Below are 23,415 nucleotides of genomic sequence, written 5' to 3' on the forward strand. Positions count from 1 at the left end.
GGCATTGGCTTGGGCAGTAACACTGTGAAGTGGACCATGGCTGCACTAAGCTTTATAGTAAGCATTCTCTTCCTCCCATCTGCTGGTTGGGGGGGGGGGGGGGGGGAAGGCAAAACCTCTAGTCTGGACTGGTCTAGCAGGACTCATGGAAAATAAATTATTAGGTAAAACATAATTTCTATATAAGCTCTGTCTATGACCCCTGTTTGATGGAGTGTTCCCTCTTTCAGGTTTTGCAGTATGAGCATACAATGGACAGATTAAGACGGGAGCAGAGAGTTTTTGAGAATGAATCATCATCCCTCAGCAAGACTGTGCAGAAGCTGGAGGAAGAATTGTGCATGTGTCGAACACAGCAGCAAGAGAAAGATGAGGAAGTATATTGCCTTTCCCTTGCCTTTTTAGTGTGGGAGGGGGGGATTCCCCATTCAGAGACCTATTGTAATGGTGTATGTACTGATTTTCTGCATTTAATAAGGGGCTACTCTGGGGAGAGGTGTTTCAGGCTTTTGAGGTCTGTCAATAGAAATAACTGCTGTAGAAATGGCAACAGGGAAACTCCAGACCCAATGGCATTAGCTTTATTTATACAACTTTCTAATCATTGGATCCATTCCATGCCCAGCAGCAGTTATGAATCCCATCATTATTATTTGTTTGTTTGAATTTAGCTTGCACATTTTATTGGTAGCTCAAAGCATGTTATATTCGTATATAGTAGGTATTTCTCTGCCCCTTGAGGGCTTATAGCAGTGCTTTCGAAGGGTTTTTCAGCTGCAACCCATTTTAGCAGGTAAAAATATCACACTTAAGGCTCCTCTTACAAAGCCACTTCATCCGAAAAAATAGGGGGCCCCAGGATCTCCCTCCCCTCCAGTGATATGTGCGGGAGAGTCAGACCATCTAAGTATTGCTCCCCTTGAAGGCTTTCATCCCTGGGTGTATTTATTTATTTTTATTTATTTATTGTGAACATTTATATCCCACATAATCCCACCAGGCAAGCTCTATATGGCTTACAATGTTGTAGGAGAGGTACAATATAACAATTCGTATGCAAGGCAGAGTGGAGAGCAGAGGAGGGGAAGAGAGGGGGTCAACAGGGGAGAGGAGTGAAGGAATGCAGGGGATCAAGCTGGAGTGGAGTAAGAACGATCACACAGGTAAGTCTTTAGAGATTTCTTGAACAGACTGTGTTCGGCTGTCTCTTTTAACGTTGATGGTAGAGCGTTCCAGAAATGGGGGCATGTGTAGCTGAACGAGGAGGCAAAGAGCAGCTAATATCTTAAGTTCCTGCAGTTAGGAAAGTGGAGAGTGAGATAAGTGCGGGAGGACTTCACGGAATTCCTGGGCAGGAGGTCGATAAGGCTAAACATATAGGCTGGGGCCTCCCCGTAGACAATCTTGTGAACGAGAACACAGACTTTGAATTCGATTCGTTCTTTGATCGGGAGCCAGTGAAGCTTTTCACGGAGGGGTTTCGCTGCCTCAAACCGCGATTTGCCAAATAGCAGTCACGCTGCCGTGTTCTGTGCAGTCTGAAGTTTTTTAAGGGCGTGTTCTTTGCAGCCAGTATAAATTCCATTGCAGTAGTCGAAGTGGCTTAAGATGAGGGAATGGATTAGCGTCCTGAACAGGTCAAAAGGGAAGAACTGCTTGATACGTTTAAGGGACCTCATGGAAAGGAACATGCGCTTCGTGACGGACAAAACTTGGAGCTCAAGAGTCAGGTGGGGGTCCAGAATGACCCCAAGGAGTCTCATACTGGCAGCGACAGGAATGGTGAAGTTCTGTGCAGTAACCGAGCCCGGTATAGACTTGTTAAACTGGGAGGAGAGGATGAGGCACTGCGTTTTTTCCTGGTTGAGTTTAAACTTAAATGTGCTAGCCCAGTTAGTCATGATGGTGAGACTGGTCTGAATCTGAGCTGTGATTTCGGCTATGGACGAGCGAAAGGGGATGTAGATGGTCACATCGTCATCGTAGATGTAGGAATTCAGGCCGTTGCTGTGGAGGGCCGTTGCGAGAGGGGACATCATGATGTTGAACAAGGAAGGCGAAAGGGGTGAGCCTTGAGGGACCCCGCAGCAAGACTTCCAAGATGGCGAGTTAGAGGACTGGACTTTGACCCGGTAGGATCGGCATGACAGAAATTCCCAAAACCAATCCAATACAGGACCTTCAACACCATATTCTGCTAGCAACATAAGGAGGTGGTCAACCATGTCGAATGCGCTTGAAATGTCAAATTGAAGAAGAAATATGTTCTTTCCGAAAGACAGTTCTTTTCTAAAGTTGGACAGGAGGGTAACCAGAACTGTCTCGGTGCTATGTTGTGGCCAGAATCCAGATTGAGAGGCATGAAGAATCGAGAATTTTTCCAAGTAGTCAGATAGCTGAGAATTCACCAAGCTTTCCATAGTCTTCACAAGCAAGGGGATTGTAGCAACAGGGCGATAGTTGCTAATAACACTAGGTTCACATTTCGGGTCATTCGGGATTGGTGTCAGGAGTATATGGCCGTGCTCAACAGGGAAGTGACCGTGCTGGAGCATGAAGTTAAGATATGATGTAAAGTCAGCAACAAAACATTCCGGCACCGATTACAGCAGGTAGTTGGGGCAGGTATCCAGCTTGCAGTGTGTTTGGGAGAACTTGCGAATGGCCAGAGAGACCTTCTCGGCGGTGACTGGCTCAAAGGTGGACCAATAGCGGTCGGCTGGGCAAGGGCCTTGTGTGGATGTAAGGCCTCGTAGGAAGTCAGCAGCACTAGAGTAGCATTGAGGAAGTGAGTTCCGAAGAAGCAGGATTTTGTCCCTGAAATGGTCGGCCAACTTGATCGCTGATGGCATGCCTGTGCTTGGAGAAGTAACAGGGGTGGTATCGAGCAAGGAATTCAGTTGACGATAAAGCTTCTGCGCCTCCAGCATGACTGCTTGAATTCTTTTCTGGAAGAAAGTTCTCTTGGCATGTTTGATAGCATATTTGTAGGTGCGGAGGGAGAGCTTCCAAGCTGATAAGGTGAGGTCGCCTCTGGACTTATACCAAGCTCTTTCCAGCCGCCTGGTTTGCTGTTTTAGTGCTTTAAGGTTGTGAGTAAACCAAGCTAGTTTTGCGGTGGGAGGAGGACTTAAGTTGCAACAGCGCAAGTCCGTGTAAGGTGCACTGACACCGGTTCTCCCAACGAGAGAGGTAGTCCAGTGAGTCAGCGTTGGCATGCCATGTACACTCATAGATTTGCTCCCAAAATGTTTTTTGGTTGACTTTCCCTCTTGCATAGTGGGTAGAAGCTTCTTCAGGTAATGGATGGCTACTCTTCCGCCAGCAGAGTGCAAACCGTAGCTGGTAGTGATCTGACCAAGGGACAGCTGACCAAGCGGTTGGACCTACACAGAGGACCGAGTCATTCAGTAGCTTGTAGGCAAAGAGATCGAGGGTATGGCCTTTAAGGTGAGTCGGTTGTAAATCAGGATAGTGGAGATCCAGGAGAGTGAGGAAACTCAGGCAGTGGCAAGAACTGGGAGAGTGATGATCCTCTAGATGGAGGATCAAGTCGCCCAGCACAAGGAGGTTGGAATAATTGGTGCAGGAAGCAGAGAGAAAGTCCATGAAATCTGTCTGACACACAGCGCAATTTGTAGGTGGCCTGTAGAACAGAATACAACAGAGGCAGTCTTGAAGAGAGCTGCTGCGTATCTTGATGGAAGCGATTTCGAGACTAGGCAAGATGGATTCTGCCAGGGAGTCAACCTGGAGGGCCGAGTGATAGATCACGGCAAGGCCCCCACCTCTTTTCCCCGGCCTGGTCCAGTGCATGATTTTGAAGCCAGGAGGGCAGAGGTCAAGGAGAATAGGGTCCTTCGGGTCACGTATCCAAGTTTCCGTGACAAAGAGAAGGTCGAGGCTGTCAGCGGTGAGCCAGTCTGCGATGGTTTCCGTCTTGTTAACCATAGACCTAGCATTGATGTAGCCAACTTTGACGGAGAGGTAAGGGTCCGGGCGACTGTCTGAGCAGGAGTTATACTGAAGATGAGTCCGTTTGGGGGGGCAACTGCGGCGGGAAGTATGCTGATGATAGGCGCCAGAGTGATGGTTAGCAAGCCGAGGAACTTTCCGAGTGGTGATCAGTACAGGAATGGCACTGCAGTCCATGCCTAGGGAAGCGAGAGAGGCATGGATGAGGGTCATAAAATACAGAATCAAAAGGTACTTTGAGGAGAGCATGGCAAGAATTGCACAAGTAAACAGTACAGAATCCAGTGACAGGCAGCTGAAGTGAAGTCAGTAGGTGGTAGCAAAGGTGGAGATATCCTGCTTGTGAAGAGCAGTAGAGGGCAGCAGAGGAGAGCTGGCCAGACGAAGCTCCACACAGAACGTAGTTTTCAACACAGGAGCCAGCACAACCCCCGTCACTGAAGAGCTCCAATGCACAGCTATTTTGAGGGCAATGCCAGTAATCCACGATGGGTCAGCGAAGCAGCTCACCCTATGCAGTGGTGTTTCGTGTATAAATGAATTAAAATACATATAAAATTTATATTTAGGGCATTGTGTCTATATCAGAGGATAGTAAATATTTATGTGTACAATAAAAAATTAAGCACGGGTAAAATTGAAAGAACAATATATAAAAATAAATACATATCTAAGAGTATGAGAACAATGATAAAATGTGTGTAAATGTATGTAGTGATAAGACATAACTACATATAAAAATTTTTTTTAATCTTTTTATTTAAACTTTTATCAAACATATATTTATGAGTGATAATGCACAAATCGAGTTAAATTCCATCCAATATTAGAAATAAATTCTACAGGAAATAATAATAATTTACTAACGACCACTATAATCATGAAAACGATCCAAGAAAGAAATAGAAAAAGAATTCTTGCTTAAAACAAGCAGTTTCAGATTATATTAAATTCAAATAAGTAGCTACTATCCCAATTGGGTTACTCAAGCCTGCATACAGCGTTGCATAAGTGACTAGACTTGTATATTGACCTCTTCTCTGCTTTTTAGAAAATCTTCTAATTGTTTTGGGTCAAAGAATTGATATTGCTTGGACTGCAAGATTACTCTACACACACATGGATACCTCAAAAGGAAATTTGCCCCAATTGCCAAAGCTCTTGGGCGCAATAGCAAAAACATCTTGCGTCTCTTTTGGGTTTCCCTGGATAAATCCGGGAACACTCTCACCTTTGAACCCAAAAATAATGAGTCCAGATGCCTAAATGAAAGCCTAAGTACTGCGTCTCTGTCCATTTCCAGCGCAAAGGTTACAAGCAATGTAGTTCTTTGTGTTATCACCTCAAGAGACGACTCTTGGAATGTTGTTAAACCCACTGCTCCCTGTTCTGAAATATTTTCTGATGTCTTGACACCAGTCTGTAAATAATATGCCCTAGTTATTGGGGGCAATGAGCTTTCAGGCATTCCCAGAGTTTCCATTAAATACTTTTTAACCATTTGCGTCGGGACAATCAATGGTGACCTCGGGAAAATTTATGAAACGCAAAGTTAGTCTCTTAGATTGATTTTCCAAGTATTCCAGGCGTCTTAGGGTAAAATTCTTGTCTTTTAGTAAAGTTAGTTCCACAAGTTCAATTTTTCCAACTTTCTCAGACAGTCTTTTAACTTCGGACACTTGGCTTTCACCAGATTTAAACTGAATCAACGCAGTCTCTGACAAAACTTTAATTGTCCCCATGTTTTTTAAAATTATTGTTTGCAATGCAGATTGGGTCTTAGAAGTCAAGTCCCAAAGTGACTCTAAAGTCATTATGGCTGGTTTAACTACCTCTCCCATTATACAGTCTGGTAGGGGGGCTTTTGAGACTTGCTCCAATATACTCACTGCCCTAGAAGACACAACAGGAGAAGTTGTTTTTTCTGGTTCTAAGTTTTCAGCTCCAGATGTCTTCTCCAGCAAACTCCCTCCCTGCTCAATCGGGACTCTTGCCACGTTGTCAGGGCTTGCTTGGAGATTCTCCCTTCCAGGTTGTGGGGGCGCCGCACGCAAAACAGGGCTAAGGGAAGCCCCGTCTATGCTGCTGTCCTGCTCCAGAGAGTAGGCTCCCGCAGTCGGAGTAGACGCCATCTCGGGACCGGGAAGCACTGCGAAGTGGTCCAGCGTCATCTGTTGGAGATGGGGGCACTCTGGTTGGGACGGAGGGAACAGCCCGAACCTTGCCCCTACGCTTGCCCATCTTCCGACGGGTAAGAAACTCACAGTGGCGTTCGCGTGGGCCGGATCAAAAGTGCGTGCGTTGACGCTACTCAATCCGTTGCCATCTTGGATCCATAAATGTATTTATACTGAATATACTGGAAATAAACATCAATATAAAATACAATTTATTGTAAACAGGACATATGGTTAAGGACAAAAAAAGTGGGAGAGCGACCAAGGAAGCCAAAGACAGGAAGATGTACATTAATAAGAAGGTTTATTTGAAGTATGAAGACTCGACACAACGTCGTGTTTCGGCCGTTAGGCCTGCATCAGGAGTCTATAAAAGTATATATATATGACAAAAACAAGTCAAATGTAAAATAATAAACGTATACAATACACACATATATGCATATAATAAAGTATTTGTAAATATAAAAGTAAAAATAATTCCATATAAATGAATTAAAATACATATAAAATAAAATTTATATTTAGGGCATTGTGTCTATATCAGAGGATAGTAAATATTTATATGTACAATAAAAAATTAAGCACGTCCTGTTTACAATAAATTGTATTTTATATTGATATTCCAGTATATTCAGTATAAATAAATTTATATATAGTTATGTCTTATCACTACATACATTTACACATATTTTATCATTGTTCTCATACTCTTGGATATGTATTTATTTTTATATATTGTTCTTTCAATTTTACCCATGCTTAATTTTTTATTGTACATAGAACAGAATTGAAAGCTGAACTAGGGGAACTATTGTTAGTAATATGTAATTTATCTTTAAAATCGACCGTGGTACTGGAAGATTCGAGGGTAGCCCATGTAACGCCAATATTTTTAAAAGGTTCCAAAGGTGATCCGGGAAATTATAGACCGGTGAGCCTGACGTCGGTGCCGGGCAAAATGGAAGAGACTATTATAAAGAACAAAATTACAGAGCATATTCAAAAGCATGCATTAATGAGACAAAACCAGAATGGATTTAGTGAAGGGAAATCTTGCCTCACCGATCTATTATATTTCTTTGAAGGGGTAAACAAACATGTACATAAGTAATGCCATACTGGGAAAAGACCAAAGGCCCATCAAGCCCAGCATCCTGTCCCCGACAGTGGCCAATCCAGGTCAAGGGCACCTGGCAGCTTCCCAAGCGTACAAACATTCTATACATGTTATTCCCCAAATTGTGGATTTTTCCCAAGTCCATTTAGTAGTGGTTTATGGACTTGTCCTTTAGGAAACCGTCCAAACCCTTTTAAAACTCTGCCAAGCTAACCGCCTTCACCACATTCTCCGGCAACGAATTCCAGAGTTTAATTACGCGTTGGGTGAAGAAAAACTTTCTCCTATTTGTTTTAAATGTACTACACTGTAGTTTCATCGCATGCCCCCTAGTTCAAGTATTTTTGGAAAGCGTGAACAGACGCTTCACATCCACCTGTTCCACTCCACTCATTATTTTATATACCTCTATCATGTCTCCCCTCAGCCATCTCTTCTCCAAGCTGAAAAGCCCTAGCCTCCTTAGTCTTTCTTCATAGGGAAGTCGTCCCATCCCCGCTATCATTTTAGTCGCCCTTCGCTGCACCTTTTCCAATTCCACTATATCTTTTTTGAGATGCGGCGACCAGAATTGAACACAATACTCAAGATGCGGTCGCACCATGGAGCAATATAACGGCATTATAACATCCTCACACCTGTTTTCCATACCTTTCCTAATAATACCCAACATTCTATTTGCTTTCCTAGCCGCAGTAGCACACTGAGCAGAAGGTTTCAGTGTATATCGACGATGACACCCAGATCCCTTTCTTGGTCCGTAACTCCTAACATGGAACCTTGCATGACGTAGCTATAATTCGGGTTCTTTTTTCCCACATGCATCACCTTGCACTTGCTCACATTAAACGTCATCTGCCATTTAGCCGCCCAGTCTCCCAGTCTAGTAAGGTCCTTCTGTAATTTTTCACAATCCTGTCGCGAGTTAACGACTTTGAATAACTTTGTGTCATCAGCAAATTTAATTACCTCGCTAGTTACTCCCATCTCTAAATCATTTATAAATATATTAAAAAGCAGAGGTCCTAGCACAGACCCCTGAGGAACCCCACTAACTACCCTTCTCCATTGTGAATACTGCTCATTTAACTCCACTCTCTGTTTCCTATCCTTCAACAATAGGAATTTTCCTCCTATCCCATGACCCTCCAATTTCCTCTGTAGCCTTTCATGAGGTACCTTGTCAAACGCCTTTTGAAAATCCAGATATACAATATCAACTGGCTCCCCTTTGTCCACATGCTTGTTTACTCCTTCAAAGAATTGAAGTAAATTGGTCAGGCAAGATTTCCCCACACAAAAGCCGTGCTGACTCGGTCTCAGTAATCCATGTCCTTGGATGTGCCAGAAATTGTTTTATACCATGCAGAAGTTGAGCAATATGCAAATTTTTTTGTTTTGCAGAATTTAGATTGTTTTTCCAAGCACTAGTTTTAACCAGAGTGGATTATTGTAATATTGTATTTGTGGGTTGTTTAAAGATGTTAGTAAATAGAATTTAATTGCTTTAAAATACTGCAGCGCAATTGATATTTTCGGTTTCTAGGTTTGAGTCAGCTGTTGCACTTTTGGAGAAATTACATTGGGTTCCAGTTGATGCTAGGGCTCAGTTTAAGCTCTATACTGTTGTTGATAAGATATTAAGAGGCATATTTTCAAAGCACTTTGGGAGGCTAAGTTCCATAGGTTTCTATGGAACTTTGGGAGGCTAAGTGCTTTGAAAATAAGCCTATCTATGGGCTAATGCCTTTTTATCTTGTTAATTTGGTTAGTGTGCTCCAGTTTAAGACTCCATATGATATGTGCAATTTGATGTTATTGCACTTTCCATCTATTTGACATCTTAAATATAAATCTATATTTAATTCTTCTCTATACTATCAAACTGCTGCACTGTGGAACTTGTTTCCTTTGGAAATTCTTATTATTTCTAACCACTTGACGTTTTGTAAAAAGTTAAAAACTTGATTATTTAGAAATATTTTTGAGCCAATTGATAGATTCTTGTTAGGTTATAATATGTATTTTCCTGGATGGTTGTGGTCCAGTTTTCTTTTTTTATGTAATCCGCATTGGTGGTTGCGGACTATAAGCAATGTATAGTATAGTATTTCCCAAAATGCACTGTGGCACCCCGGGGTGCCATAGCAAACTAACAATACAATACAACACTACAACAATACAACACTAACGAATTCAACGTGATAAATACACCAAACCTAAACCTTCCAATCTCAAAAACGCTAAAAATCCTTGGAGTCACTATCGACCGCCACATAACACCTGAAACCCACGCAAACAACACAACCAAGAAGATGTTCTACTGCATGTGGAAACTGAAAAGGATAAGACCATTCTTCCCAAGATTCGTCTTTCGTAACCTAGTGCAATCCCTCATCCTCAGCCATCTGGATTACTGCAACTCATTATACGCAGGCTGCAAAGAGCAAACACTGAGGAAACTTCAAACAGCCCAGAACACAGCAGCCAGACTCATCTTCGGAAAACCAAAGTATGAAAGGGCAACACCACTACGAGAAAAACTACACTGGCTTCCACTTAAGGAACGCATCACTTTTAAGGTATGCACACTAGTCCACAAGATCATTCACGGCGAAGCCCCAGCCTACATGTCCGAGTTGATTGACCTGCCACCCAGAAATGCTAGGAGATCTTCCCGAACATACCTCAACCTCCATTTCCCTACTTGCAAGGGTGTGAAATACAAGACGCTACACGCGTCAACCTTTTCTCACACGAGCACGCAGCTTTGGAACACACTGCCGCGCAACTTAAGAGCGATCCACGAACAAGCATCCTTCCGCAGATTACTGAAGACCCATCTATTTGAAACAATTTACGGAAAGAACCAAAACACATAGAGTCCACACTCACTGTTCATCAATGCATCATACATCCACTTCTGACCCTCATCCCCCGTAATTCCACATCACTCATACACTTACAGAAATATGTACACCATGTGCCTTTGTGTCTTAACACTGCCCTTAAGCTTCCCTTTGTCTCCTCCCAATGTCTCAATGTTGATGTCCCATTGTAATACTCCTAATGATAATTCGATTATCTCGCATACCTTGTACAATATAACCCATAACCAAGTTGTAACAAATGTATTTTCATTATTCTTATCTTATTGTAAGCCACACTGAGCCCGCAAAGAGGTGGGAAAATGTGGGATACAAATGCAAACAATAAAAAATAAAATAAACTCTCAGGGACACCCCTTCATATTTTCTCCACCTCCCTCCTGCCACTACCTAAGCTGCTACTGCTGCTTCTCTGGATGACCAGCAGCAGCAACAAAACAAGCTGCAGCCACTGCAGGGCCTGACTGTCCTGCCATCTCGGACATCACTTCCTGTTCCTGGGCACAGTTGGAAGCAACGTGAATGAAGAGTCCTGCCTTGCGGTGGCTGTAGCTTGCTTTGCAGCTGCTTCTGGTATACAGAGGCTGCAGCAGCAGGGATGTGTTTGTGTGTGGAGGAGGGGGCTAGAGAGGAGACAGACACTGGATTGGAAGGAGGGGGGGGGGGGCTTAAACTGGATGGAAGGGGGGAGAGAGGGCAGAAGCTGGGTGGAAGGGATAGAAGGGGCAGAGGCTGGATGGAAGTGGGAAGAGAGTGAAGGTAAAGGCGAGAAAAGTGGGGAAAGAGGTTGGGAAAAGGCTGGATGGAAGGGGGAGAGATGGGCTTGATGGACCTTTGGTCTGTCCCAGTGTGGCACTACTTATGTACTTATGAGGAGAGCAGTAGTAATGCAAGTGTCGGTGGCTGAAGCATGCCACCGATTTGCTCACTGTGCAAACAGCATGGAGCTCGGGCCTCAGGTAGTGGACTTCTTCGGCTGGTGAGGCTTAAGCATTCCCGTCAGCAAAGGAAGAACTCAATGCTGGGGGGGGGGGGGGAGGGAGACCTGAGAGGAAATGTGTAACCTAGGAGCTCCGTGACCTCACAAAGTTTGGGAACCACTGGTCTAATGTTTGGCAGTTAAATTTGAATTCAAGGAAGTGCAAAGGGTGGGGAGAAATTCAAGAGAGCCATATGTCCTAGAAGGCTGATGTGCACAGACGGGGAGAGGGACCTTGGGGGTGATAGGGTCCGTGGATCTATAGGCGATGAAACAGTGTAACAAAGCGGTGGCCATAGCCAGAAACATGCTAGGCTGTGTAGAGAAGAGGCATAACCAGCAGAAGAAAGGAGGTATTGATGCCACTGTCGAAGTCTCTAGTGAGGCCCCACCTGGAGTATTGTGTTCAGTTGTGGAGGCCGTATCTTGTTAAGGATGTAAAAAGACCAGAAGCGGTCCAGAGGAAGGCGACAAAAATGATATGGGGCTTGTGCCATTGGACATATGAGATGAGATTGTACCACAGAAAGGTGGTATATCAAATCCCGTTACTCTTACCCTTATAGCCTAGAGGAAAGAAGGGACAGCGGAGATATGATACAGATGTTTAAATATTTCAGTTAAAACTGGAGGACATGAGCTGAGGTCGCAGGGTGGTAGACTTAAGAGTAATGTCAAAAAATTCTTTTTCATGGAGAAGGGTGGTTGATGTCTGGAATGCCCTCCCAAGGGAGGTGGAAAAGTGAAAAATGGTGATGAAATTCAAAAAGGCATGGGTGAACAAAGTGGATCTCTGTTTAGAAAATGGATGGTGTGTGTATATATATATTTTTTTTTAACTTAAAATGGCTGCATGTTTATAGGTGTGTGAGTAACGTTTATGGCTACTCTGGCTGTTAAGAACTAAGGCCGGTGCCGGGAAGACTTTGTAGGTCTGCGTTCTGTATATTGCAATCCAATTTAGGATGTGCTGGAAAGGGCTTCAATGGCAACTTCAGTAGCTGGAAGTGAGGGCATAGCTGGGCAGACCTTTACAGTCTGGGTCCCGCAAATGATAAGACAGATTCAGATAGGCTGGCGTGGGCTTTGACAGCAACTCCAGTAGTTGAAGCATAAGGACAGAGCCGTGCTGACTTCTACAGTCTATGTCCCAGAAACACCAAAGACCGGCCTTGATCTTTGGTGTTTCTGGGAGACTGGGCATCCAAATGGCAGATGACATTTAATGTGAGCAAGTGCAAAGTGATGCATGTGGGAAAGAGGAACCCGAATTATAGCTACGTCATGCAAGGTTCACCATTAGGAGTCACTGATCAGGAAAAGGATCTAGGTGTCATCGTTGATGATTTGTTGAAACACTCTGCTCAGTGTGTAGCGGTGGCTAAGAAAGCAAATAGAATGTTATTATTAGGAATGAAATGAAAAACAAAAAATGAGGACGTTATAATGCCTTTATATTGCTCCATGGTGCGACCGCACCTCAAGTACTGTGCAATTCTGGTCACTGCATCTCAAAAAAGATATAGTGGAATTAGAAAAGGTACAGAGAAGGGCGACAAAATTGATAAAGGGGATGGGACAACTTCCCTCTGAGGAAAGACTAAAGGCGGTTAGGGCTGTTTTGAGAAAAGACAGCTGAGGAAAGATATGATAGAGGTCCATAAAATAATGATTGGAGTGAATCGTTTGTTTACTCTTTCCAAAAATACTGGGACTAGGGGGCATGCAATGAAGCTACAAAGTAGTCATTTTAAAACAAATCGGAGAAAATATTTCTTCGCACAACATGTAATTAAACTCTGGAATTTGTTGCCAGAGAATGTTGTAAAAGCAGTTCGCTTAGTTGGGTTTAAAAAAGGTTTGGATAACTTCCTAATAGAAAAGTCCATTAGCCATTATTAACATGGCCTTGAGGAAAATCCACTGCTTATTTCTAGGATATTGCTGCCAAAACTCCTTGGCCAAACTCTTCTCACTTCACAAATAGTCCAAACAGTTAGCTGTGGTTAACCATATGAGACTCTACCTCACGTAGTTAATTCACTAAGCTAACTTGTTTAATACTCTCTGCTATTTTGTATTGGTTTGGACTATTTCTAGGATAAGCAGCATAAAATGTACTGGTTTGGAATCTTGCCAGGTACTTGTGACCTGGGTTGGCCACTGATGGAAACAAGATACTGGGCTTGATGGACCTTCGGTCTGTCTCAGTATGGTAAACTGTGTACTTAAGCTGATCAAGTATATAATATCAGATTCATTGTTAACTTAATCATGAATTGATAATGAGTGTGACTGTTGAGCACACTGGATGGGACCGTTCATGTCTTTATCTGCTATCACTTATTATGTGCTTTTTAATATATTTATAAATGATTTAGAGATGGGAGTAACTAGCGAGGTAATTAAATTTGCTGATGACACAAAGTTATTCAAAGTCATTAACTCGCGACAGGATTGTGAAAAATTACAAGAGGACCTTACGAGACTGGGAGACTGGGCGGCTAAATGGCAGATGACGTTTAATGTGAGCAAGTGCAAAGTGATGCATGTGGGGAAAAAAGAACCCGAATTATAGCTACGTCATGCAAGGTTCCACGTTAGGAGTTACGGACCAAGAAAGGGATCTGGGTGTCGTCGCCGATAACACATTGAAACCTTCTGCTCAGTGTGCTGCTGCGGCTAGGAAAGCGAATAGAATGTTGGGTATTATTAGGAAAGGTATGGAAAACAGGTGTGAGGATGTTATAATGCCATATCGCTCCATGGTGCGACCGCACCTTGAGTATTGTGTTCAATTCTGGTCGCCGCATCTCAAGAAAGATATAGTAGAATTGGAAAAGGTGCAGCGAAGGGCGACTAAAATGATAGCGGGGATGGGACAACTTCCCTATGAAGAAAGACTAAGGAGGCTAGGGCTATTCAGCTTGGAGAAGAGACGGCTGAGGGGAGACATGATAGAGGTATATAAAATAATGAGTGGAGTGGAACAGGTGGATGTGAAGCGTCTGTTCACGCTTTCCAAAAATACTAGGACTAGGGGGCAGGCGATTAAACTAAAGTGTAGTAAATTTAAAACAAATCGGAGAAAATGTTTCTTCGCCCAACGTGTAATTAAACTCTGGAATTCATTGCCGGAAAATGTGGTGAAGGCGGTTAGCTTAGCAGAGTTTAAAAAGGAGTTGGACGGTTTCCTAAAGGACAAGTCCATAAACCACTACTAAACGGACTTGGAAAAATCCAAAATCCCAGGAATAACATGTATAGAATGTTTGTACGTTTGGGAAGCTTGCCAGGTGCCCTTGGCCTGGATTGGCCACTGTCGTGGACAAGATGCTGGGCTCGATGGACCCTTGGTCTTTTCCCAGTATGGCATTACTTATGTACTTATGTTCTTGCTTCACCAAGGTGGTGATTTCCTTCCAAGTGACCTTCCTTTCCAGGTGACGGAGACACTGCCACACTGGACTTGAGAACTGCTCTCCTCTGTCTGCCTCAGCCACTCCAGGTCTGCTATTCTGGCCTCCAGTGACCTATTCAGATCATTATTACCTCCTTTGTTTCTGCTGGTTATGCCTGTCCTTATCATAATACTATCCCTCTGGCTCTTGCTATTGCCTTATCTAACTGTGAAATTATCAGATATAATTAGTCCAGGTTCTCTCTCTTGTTTGATGCACATCAGCTCTTCATGCCCCATCATCATGTACTACTCTCTTGTAGGTTTCTGTGCAAAGTGATTTATTTTTCTTTTGCAGTTAAAGTACTTACCACTCCTCAAGGTTACTTAGATCACTTCTGATTTTATTTCACTTCATCTGGATTATCCGTGAAATCTCATTGGAGATATGTACCCAGCTAGAAAATACAGAAACACATCTGAATATTGGATGCAAGCAGCACTAGATCCTCCTGTGACAGAAGGATATAAAATGAGAGAGGTTGGGGATATGAAGTAAAGGAAGGTTTGAGATTGAAATGCCTTTGACTAATTGATTTATTCTTGATGCAGGTGAAGCAATACCAGGAGCTTATAAAGCAATTAAAGACAGAAGTGACTGCCTGCCAGTTGGGCCAGGATTCTGCTGAGTCTAGCCTAAAGGCCAAAGAAGAATCGGTCAAGATGCTGCAGATAGAAGGAGATGTGCTTCGGCACAAAGTTAAGGAGCTCCAAAGAGAGGTATCAGTTTGGGCTAGCATAGGAAGTATGGGAAAACGTGAATGTTTTCTAGCACAACTAATAAGAATTTCCATGGCAATTATTGAGAATATCCTGAAGACTTTCTCTAATTCTTCATCTTTCTTTGTATACTCATTTGTTTTTCCTTCCCAATTCTCTGGCACACACATTAGTCGATATTCAGCCTGCAGCAGTCAGTGATTTTTAAGCTGCTGACATAACCCAGATACTCAATATTGGGCTGTGTTCAGGCACCAGCATTGAATATCCATAGCTAGGCAACAGCCCAAAAATATTTAGTGCTGGCAGCACATAGCTAAGCAGGCAAAATTGGACTGTGTTGTTCCACCAACACTGAATATAGGGAATGGGACTTATATACCACCTTTCTGTGGTTTTTCCAAGTACATTCAAAGCAGTTTACATAGTATATACAGGTACTTATTTGTACTTGGGGCAATGGAGGGTTAAGTGACTTGCCCAGAGTCACAAGGAGCTGCAGTGGGAATTGAACCCAGTTCCCCAGCATCAAAGTCCGCTGCACTAACCACTAGGCTACTCCTACACTCAGTGCCAGTGCCCACTTAAGTTCCAGCTGCTCCCACTCTCTGCACTACCCAGGCAGTGCTGTGGTGGTCACAGACTCTCCTGCCCACTTAAACCATACTGAATATTCACTACTCACAGTACTTTCTTTTTTGCTGCCTCTTTTCACTGGAACGCTATGCCTCTTTCTATTTGAGCTGAACTCTTTTAAGAAGTTTAAAGTTGCCTTGAAAATGTGGCTCTTCCTTTTTTTTTTATTTGCATTTAAAATTTAAGTACATCTATTACATAAATGTAAGATATGGAAACAAAATTAAATCACAATTCTAACATAGGAAAAGTAACACATTATTTAGACCACTATATATGAGCAAGATACAAGGAATAATTATATTACAAAAAAGAAAAATAAAAGACAAATATTAAAGCAGGGACATGCGGATGTCAGCAGCCGGAATATATCAGCATATTTTCTCTCTATTGGGAGTTCTGGGAAAGTCCTTGACTACTTTCTTTGGCAATTAAGAAATCTTTCATTTTTTGGGGTTCTGTAAACATATAATTCATAGCATTCAAGGACAAAATACAACGACAAGGAAAAGAAAACGTGGCTCTTCCATCAGGCTTTCAACTCGACCTAGGTTTTTGGTTTGCTCCCCTATTACTTTTGCCTTACCTATTTCTGTCACCGTATCCTTTGCTTTGTGGACTTTACTCTTCAGTTTGAATGCTAACTCTCCTATTTAAAATTGTAGTTCCTTTACTTTTCTGATTTTATGTGAAATTTTCGCATTGTACACCGCTGTGATCTGCAAGTTAGTTAACAGCGGTATAGCAAGTCTAAAGAAATAAAGAAACTTCTTAGTCTCTTTCCTAGTCTTTGCCTTTATTCCTCTGATTTTCTTCTCTCTTTTATTGTGTATTATCTTGTTTTCTGTATCTTGTTTGTCTCTGTTCTTTGAGCTGCCAGAGAAGAGAGAGACTGCATTTAACATAGTAACACAGAGAAGGATAGCACTTAAAGAAGGAAATGATCTGTCCAGTCTGCTCAGTAAGGTGGTTAAGCTATTAACTGTTGCTCCATGAAGATTAGCATTTCTTAGGAAGGCATCTGGGGCGGGAGGGGGTTAAAGTAATTTCATTGCTGTTTTGAGCTGTAGAGCTCAGTTCTTGGTTTCCATCCTCTTGCTGTTTATGGATCTTCTATGTTTATCCCACTCTCTTTTGAACTCTATCCCCATTCTTGTTTTCACCTTCTTTTCCAGAAGGCATTCCAGTATACACCACCCTTCATGTGAAAATATGCTTCTTAATGTTGCTCCTGAGTCTGTCTCTTTGCAGGCACATATCATATTTCCCTACAGCTTCCTTTCCTTTGGAAAAGATTTGTTTCTCATGCATTAGTACCTTTTAAGTATTGAACAGATGACAGTGGTTAATTGTCATGCTCCCCTCCTACCTGGTAATGTTCCCGGACGTGGGGCGAAGGTTCAAAGGTCTGGCCCTAGTATCGCAGATCAACTTCAGGGCAGAGTTTTGTGCTGGTGGGTGGCTGATGTCAGAGCCGTGCAGCGGCACGCCCTTGTTTCGACACATTCCTCCCACCGTCAGCGCCCTCTTCAAAAACTCTCTCTCTCCCCTAGCCTCAGTGCTTTGGCAACAGCTTTTCTCTTTGGATTGCTGACGGATGAAGCCTCTGTTCCTGCTACTACCAAGCAAGCTCCGCTTCTGTTCCTCCTATAACCAAATGAGCTCTGTTTCTGTTCCTTCCACAGCCAAGCAAGCTCTGCTTCTGTTCCTGTTATAGCCAAGTAACTCTGCTTCCATCTCAGCTACAACCTAGTAAGTTCTGAATCCGTCCCTGCCTTAGTCCAGTGAGTCTGTTTCCCGTTCCAGCTTTGCCTAGTTAACTCTGACTTCTTTGGATCCAGAAAGTCCCGCTGATCGCCAGCACCTTGGGGGCTCAACTCCTGGGGAAAGGCGGTTGGTTGGGTGAAGACCTTCAGGGTTCGTTGGCTACTCCTGGTCCTTTGGACCTAGAGCTAGACTCACTCTCATTGTGTCTCAGCCTGAACCAGACTGTGTACACAGGTGGGAGCGTTACAGTAATGTGTACAGTTGTAATAAAATATACTTTGTACACAGACACATGCTGTGAGAAATGTAATTCCTTTACAGATTTTTATTAAGAAGCAGTTTGCATTCTTTGTAGCAAACACTTCTCTGTAGGTTACAAAATAGACTTTGAAAAGATCTACACACAAATCGCTTTCTTTGTTATTTTTCACAAACTGTAACACCATTTCATAATTTTTTTTTAGAGAGTCCTCAGAATATAATTGCAAAAACATCTTCAAAAGATGTTTAAGAAAAACATGCAGTGGTGACCACAGGTAATTGATAGAGAGTGTTGTAACCGTCTTTTGTGGTACACAATAGCTTCACAATGCTTCTGTAAAAAAAAGTCCATAATACTGCTTAGAAACAATAAACCATGGCTGCTTTTATTTTTTATTTATTTGTTACATTTGTACCCCACATTTTCCCACCTATTTGCAGGCTCAATGTGGCTTACATAGTACCGTAATGGCGTTCGCCAAGTGAGTTGATAACAAATACAAGGTTATATTGTGCTCTGATGAAGTAGGTGTGTGTCAGGCACCATGAGGGTCGAAGGGAATGTAAAATTGTTTATTGTCCCGTACTATCATTGGTTATGCTGTGTTGCTGGGTGTTTATTTATTTGGTGCATTTTTACCCCACATTTTCCCACAAGAGCACGTGCAATGTGGCTTACAAAAACATGGACTGATGAGACAAAGTCAGCACGGATTTAGTGAAGGGAAGTCTTGCCTCACCAATCTAATGCATTTTTTTGAGGGGGTAAGCAAACATGTGGACAATGGGGAGCCGGTTGATATTGTATATCTGGATTTTCAGAAGGCGTTTGACAAAGTGCCGCACGAAAGACTCCTGAAGAAATTGCAGAGTCATGGAATCGGAGGTAGGGTATTATTATGGATTAAGAACTGGTTGAAAGATAGGAAGCAGAGAGTAGGATTGCGTGGCCAGTATTCTCAGTGGAGGAGGGTAGTTAGTGGGGTCCCGCAGGGGTCTGTGCTGGGTCCGTTGCTTTTTAATGTATTTATAAATGACCTAGAGATGGGAATAACTAGTGAGGTAATTAAATTCGCCGATGACACAAAATTATTCAGGGTCGTCAAGTCGCAGGAGGAATGTGAACGATTACAGGAGGACCTTGCGAGACTGGGAGAATGGGCGTGCAAGTGGCAGATGAAGTTCAATGTTGACAAGTGCAAAGTGATGCATGTGGGTAAGAGGAACCCGAATTATAGCTACGTCTTGCAAGGTTCCGCGTTAGGAGTTACGGATCAAGAAAGGGATCTGGGTGTCGTCGTCGATGATACGCTGAAACCTTCTGCTCAGTGTGCTGCTGCGGCTAGGAAAGCGAATAGAATGTTGGGTGTTATTAAGAAGGGTATGGAGTCCAGGTGTGCGGATGTTATAATGCCGTTGTATCGCTCCATGGTGCGACCGCACCTGGAGTATTGTGTTCAGTACTGGTCTCCGTATCTCAAAAAAGATATAGTAGAATTGGAAAAGGTACAGCGAAGGGCGACGAAAATGATAGTGGGGATGGGACGACTTTCCTATGAAGAGAGGCTGAGAAGGCTAGGGCTTTTCAGCTTGGAGAAGAGACGGCTGAGGGGAGATATGATAGAAGTGTATAAAATAATGAGTGGAATGGATCGGGTGGATGTGAAGCGACTGTTCACGCTATCCAAAAATACTAGGACTAGAGGGCATGAGTTGAAGCTACAGTGTGGTAAATTTAAAACGAATCGGAGAAAATTTTTCTTCACCCAACGTGTAATTAGACTCTGGAATTCATTGCCGGAGAACGTGGTACGGGCGGTTAGCTTGACGGAGTTTAAAAAGGGGTTAGATAGATTCCTAAAGGACAAGTCCATAGACCGCTATTAAATGGACTGGAAAAATTCCTCATTTTTAGGTAAAACTTGTCTGGAATGTTTTTACGTTTGGGGAGCGTGCCAGGTGCCCTTGACCTGGATTGGCCACTGTCGGTGACAGGATGCTGGGCTAGATGGACCTTTGGACTTTCCCAGTATGGCACTACTTATGTACTTATGTACTTATGAGGTAACATACAATGCAAAGATGACTCAGTTACAGACTGTGACAGGCTGGGAAAGGAACACGGGACAACACGGGGTGAAAGATAGGGGCAAGCAACCAGCAGATAGCCATGTACAGTCAGCAAGGGAGAGAGGTTAAACATAGGAGTTGCCAGTGGAATAAGCTCTGGCGAATAAGAATGTTTTTAAAGACTTTTTGAACAGCTGATGGTCGACTAGTTCCTTTAGCTGTCTCGGCAGCACATTCCAGAATTTTGGACTGATGTAAGGGAAGGACGAAGCAAAAAGGGTCTTGTACTTAACATTTCTGCAATTGGGATAATGGAGATTGAGGTAGGTTCTTGCAGATATTAGCGCATTCCTAGAAGGTAGATCAATGAGGTTGAGCATATATTCGGGGGCTTCTCCATAAATTATCTTGTGCATTAGGGAGTAGATTTTAAATTGAATACGATCTTTAACAGGGAGCCAGTGTAGATTAAAACGCAGTGGCTGAGCATGATGAAAACGCGATTTGCCCAATATTAGCCTTGCTACCATGTTTTGAGCAGTCTGTAGCCTTTTCAGAATGTAGTCCCAACAACCAGCGTAAATCCCGCTACAGTAGTCAATATGGGAGAGGACCAGCCAATGGACAAGGGTGCGGAATAGTTCTCTTGTAAGGAAATGCCTGATGCGCTTCAGCCTCCACATCGCATGGAACATTCTCCTAGTGATGATTTTCGCCTGGTTATCCAGTTGTAAGTGGTTATCCAGCTCCACTCCCAGGATTCTCAGGCTGTTTGAGATCGAAAGTTTACAGCAGTTAATGTCGAGGGAGCGTTGGACTATTTTATTGTGTTGGGTTGAAAGGATTAGACATTGTATTTTTTCCTGATTTAGCTTAAACAGGAACGCCATTGCCCAGAAATCCATGATGGAAAAACTGGCGTCTATTTTATCCAGTGCATTTTTTCTAGCAAAAAAGGTGCCGGTACTCAAATGCTAAGCCACCCTTCAGGAATGGGGTGATCACTGAGGGACCCACCCTACAATAGCCAGGCCCCCTGCAACCAGTCACAGAATCTATGACAAGGCAGAATTGGTGTGTAAGGCCTGAGCTCTTTCATTAAAACTTGGGGGTCCATGGGTCAATTTTAGCAGACAATGGAAAAGGTGCCGGTACTCAGTACCCCCTCAAAAAATGCCCTGATTTTATCGGAGATCTCTGCCAGAGTAGACTTGAAAGGAATGTAGATGGTCACATTGTCCGCATAAATGAATGGGTTTAGGCCAAGCTTAGATAATGCTTTTGCTAGTGGAATCAGCATAATATTGAAAAGGGTTGGAGAAAGAGGTGAGCCTTGCGGTACCCCACAGTAGGCTTTCTACGGTGCAGAAATGCATGAATTAGCTTTGACTTGGTATGTACGAGAGGATAGGAAACCCTGGATCCAGTGTAGCACGGCGCCTCTAATTCCGAATGTGTCTAGTAGGTAGATTAAAATCTCATGATCCACCATGTCAAATGCGCTGGACATGTCAAACTGGAGTAATAATATTTTTTTCCCAATGGATATTTCTCTTTTAAAATTGGACAATAATGTAACCGGTACTGTACTGTGGATGGAACCCCGATTGAGAGCAATGAAGAATATCGAAATTATTCAAATAGTCAGCTAGCTGACTATGGACCATACTTTCCATGGTTTAAACAAATAATGGGATGGATGCTACTGGCCGATAATTAGAAATGACATCAGCTTTCATTTTTGGGTTCTTTGGAATAGGGGTGAGAAGAATGCTACCATGCTCACGTGGAAAAAGACCCGTGTCGAGCATGAAGTTCAAGTAGGTTGTAAAATCAACGATGAAGCATTCTGGAGCTGATTTTAACAGATGACTTGGGCATACGTCAAGGCCACAGTGTTTCTTAGAGAACTTGGATAGTGCTCTTGCCACATTATCTGAAGTTAAGCTGCTAAACATGGACCAGCTTCTTCGGTCAGCTGGGCAGTGGTTTGGAGATGAGTCCAGTGTCTTGAGGAAGTCCTTGACAACTGTAATGCTACGGAAGAGTGGTTTCCTTAACAATTGGATTTTCTCATTGAAATATGTGGCACGTTTGTCAGTAGAGGGACTGTCAGCTTGCATGGATGCTGCCTTACTTATGTCAAGAAAAGAATTTAGGAGTTGCTGGAGTTTTTTTGCATCATTGCCAATAGACTCAAGTTTAGTTGAAAAGTATGATCGCTTTGCTTTTTTAATAGCGTAGTTGTACCGCCGACGACTTGCTTTCCACTCAGGGCACATTCGGATCTTAATTTACGCCAAGCTCTTTCAAGTTTTCTAGTTTGCGTCTTCAGTGCTTTCAGCTCCTTAGTAAACCAAGGTGTGGAGCAACAATTGTACGAGGTTTTACGTTTCAAGGGCGCTATATCATCTAGGACACACCTGCATCGTTTCTCCCAGGCAGTTAAATAGTGAGTGGAGGCAGCCTGAGCTATCCAGTTATCATTGTATAAAGACTTCCAAAATAACTGTGGTTCGATTATTCCTCTAGAAAAATAAGCGGTGGGCTCGCTAGGTTGAGATATACCTGATTTTAACCAGTGCAAGGTGAACTGCAGCTTGAGATGATCGGACCATGGTGTTGTAATCCACCTGATGCCGTCGAGCTGGAAATCCGCATCAGTGAGGAATTTGTAGGAAATGAGATCTAGCGCGTGACCCTTTGAGTGTGATGGACAAATACTAGGGCAATTGAGGTCCCAAAGACAGAGGAAATCCAGGAAATGGTTGGCATCCCGCGACTGTGGGTTATCCAGATGGAGATTAAGATCATCTAAAATTAAGATATTTGAATGAGCAATACATGAGTTGGAGATGAAATCCATAAGCTCTGTGTGGCAATAATTCCAATTAGTAGGTGGCCTGTAAAACAGGACGCAAGCTAGATGGTCACAAAGAGTAGAATGATGAATTTTGATTGCCGCAATTTCAAGGTAAATGGATATATGATCTGCGCAAGTTTCCACTTTGAGGTAGGATCGATAAATGAAAGCTATACCACCACCTCTACATAGTAACATAGTAGATGACGGCAGAAAAAGACCTGCACGGTCCATCCAGTCTGCCCAAGAAGATAAATTCATATGTGCTACTTTTTTTTATTTGTACTGTCCTCTTCAGTGCACAGACCGTATAAGTCTGGCCAGCCCTAACCCCGCCTCCCAACCACCAGCTCTGGCACAGACCGTATAAGTCTGCCCAGCACTATCCCTGCCACCCACCACCGGCTCTGGCACAGACCGTATAAGTCTGCCCAGCACTATCCCCGCCACCCAACCACCAGCCCCGGCACAGACCGTATAAGTCTGCCCAGCACTAGTC

The 23,415-nt window shown here is 43.1% G+C and overlaps 1 protein-coding gene across 1 annotated transcript in view; it reads left to right on the forward strand.

Annotated features, from left to right (window-relative positions):
• The first annotated feature begins 20,709 nt into the window (after positions 1-20,709).
• The window catches only part of PMFBP1 (polyamine modulated factor 1 binding protein 1), a 151,446-nt gene continuing 148,740 nt past the window's right edge, over positions 20,710-23,415 (forward strand). The window contains exons 1-2 of the mRNA XM_030205073.1: positions 20,710-20,783; positions 21,813-21,873. Coding sequence (XP_030060933.1) covers positions 20,710-20,783; positions 21,813-21,873 — 135 coding nt within the window. The remainder of the gene's footprint in view (positions 20,784-21,812; positions 21,874-23,415) is intronic.

The sequence above is a fragment of the Microcaecilia unicolor genome, chromosome 5 (assembly GCF_901765095.1).
Source record: "Microcaecilia unicolor chromosome 5, aMicUni1.1, whole genome shotgun sequence".
Taxonomy (NCBI): Eukaryota; Metazoa; Chordata; class Amphibia; order Gymnophiona; family Siphonopidae; genus Microcaecilia; species Microcaecilia unicolor.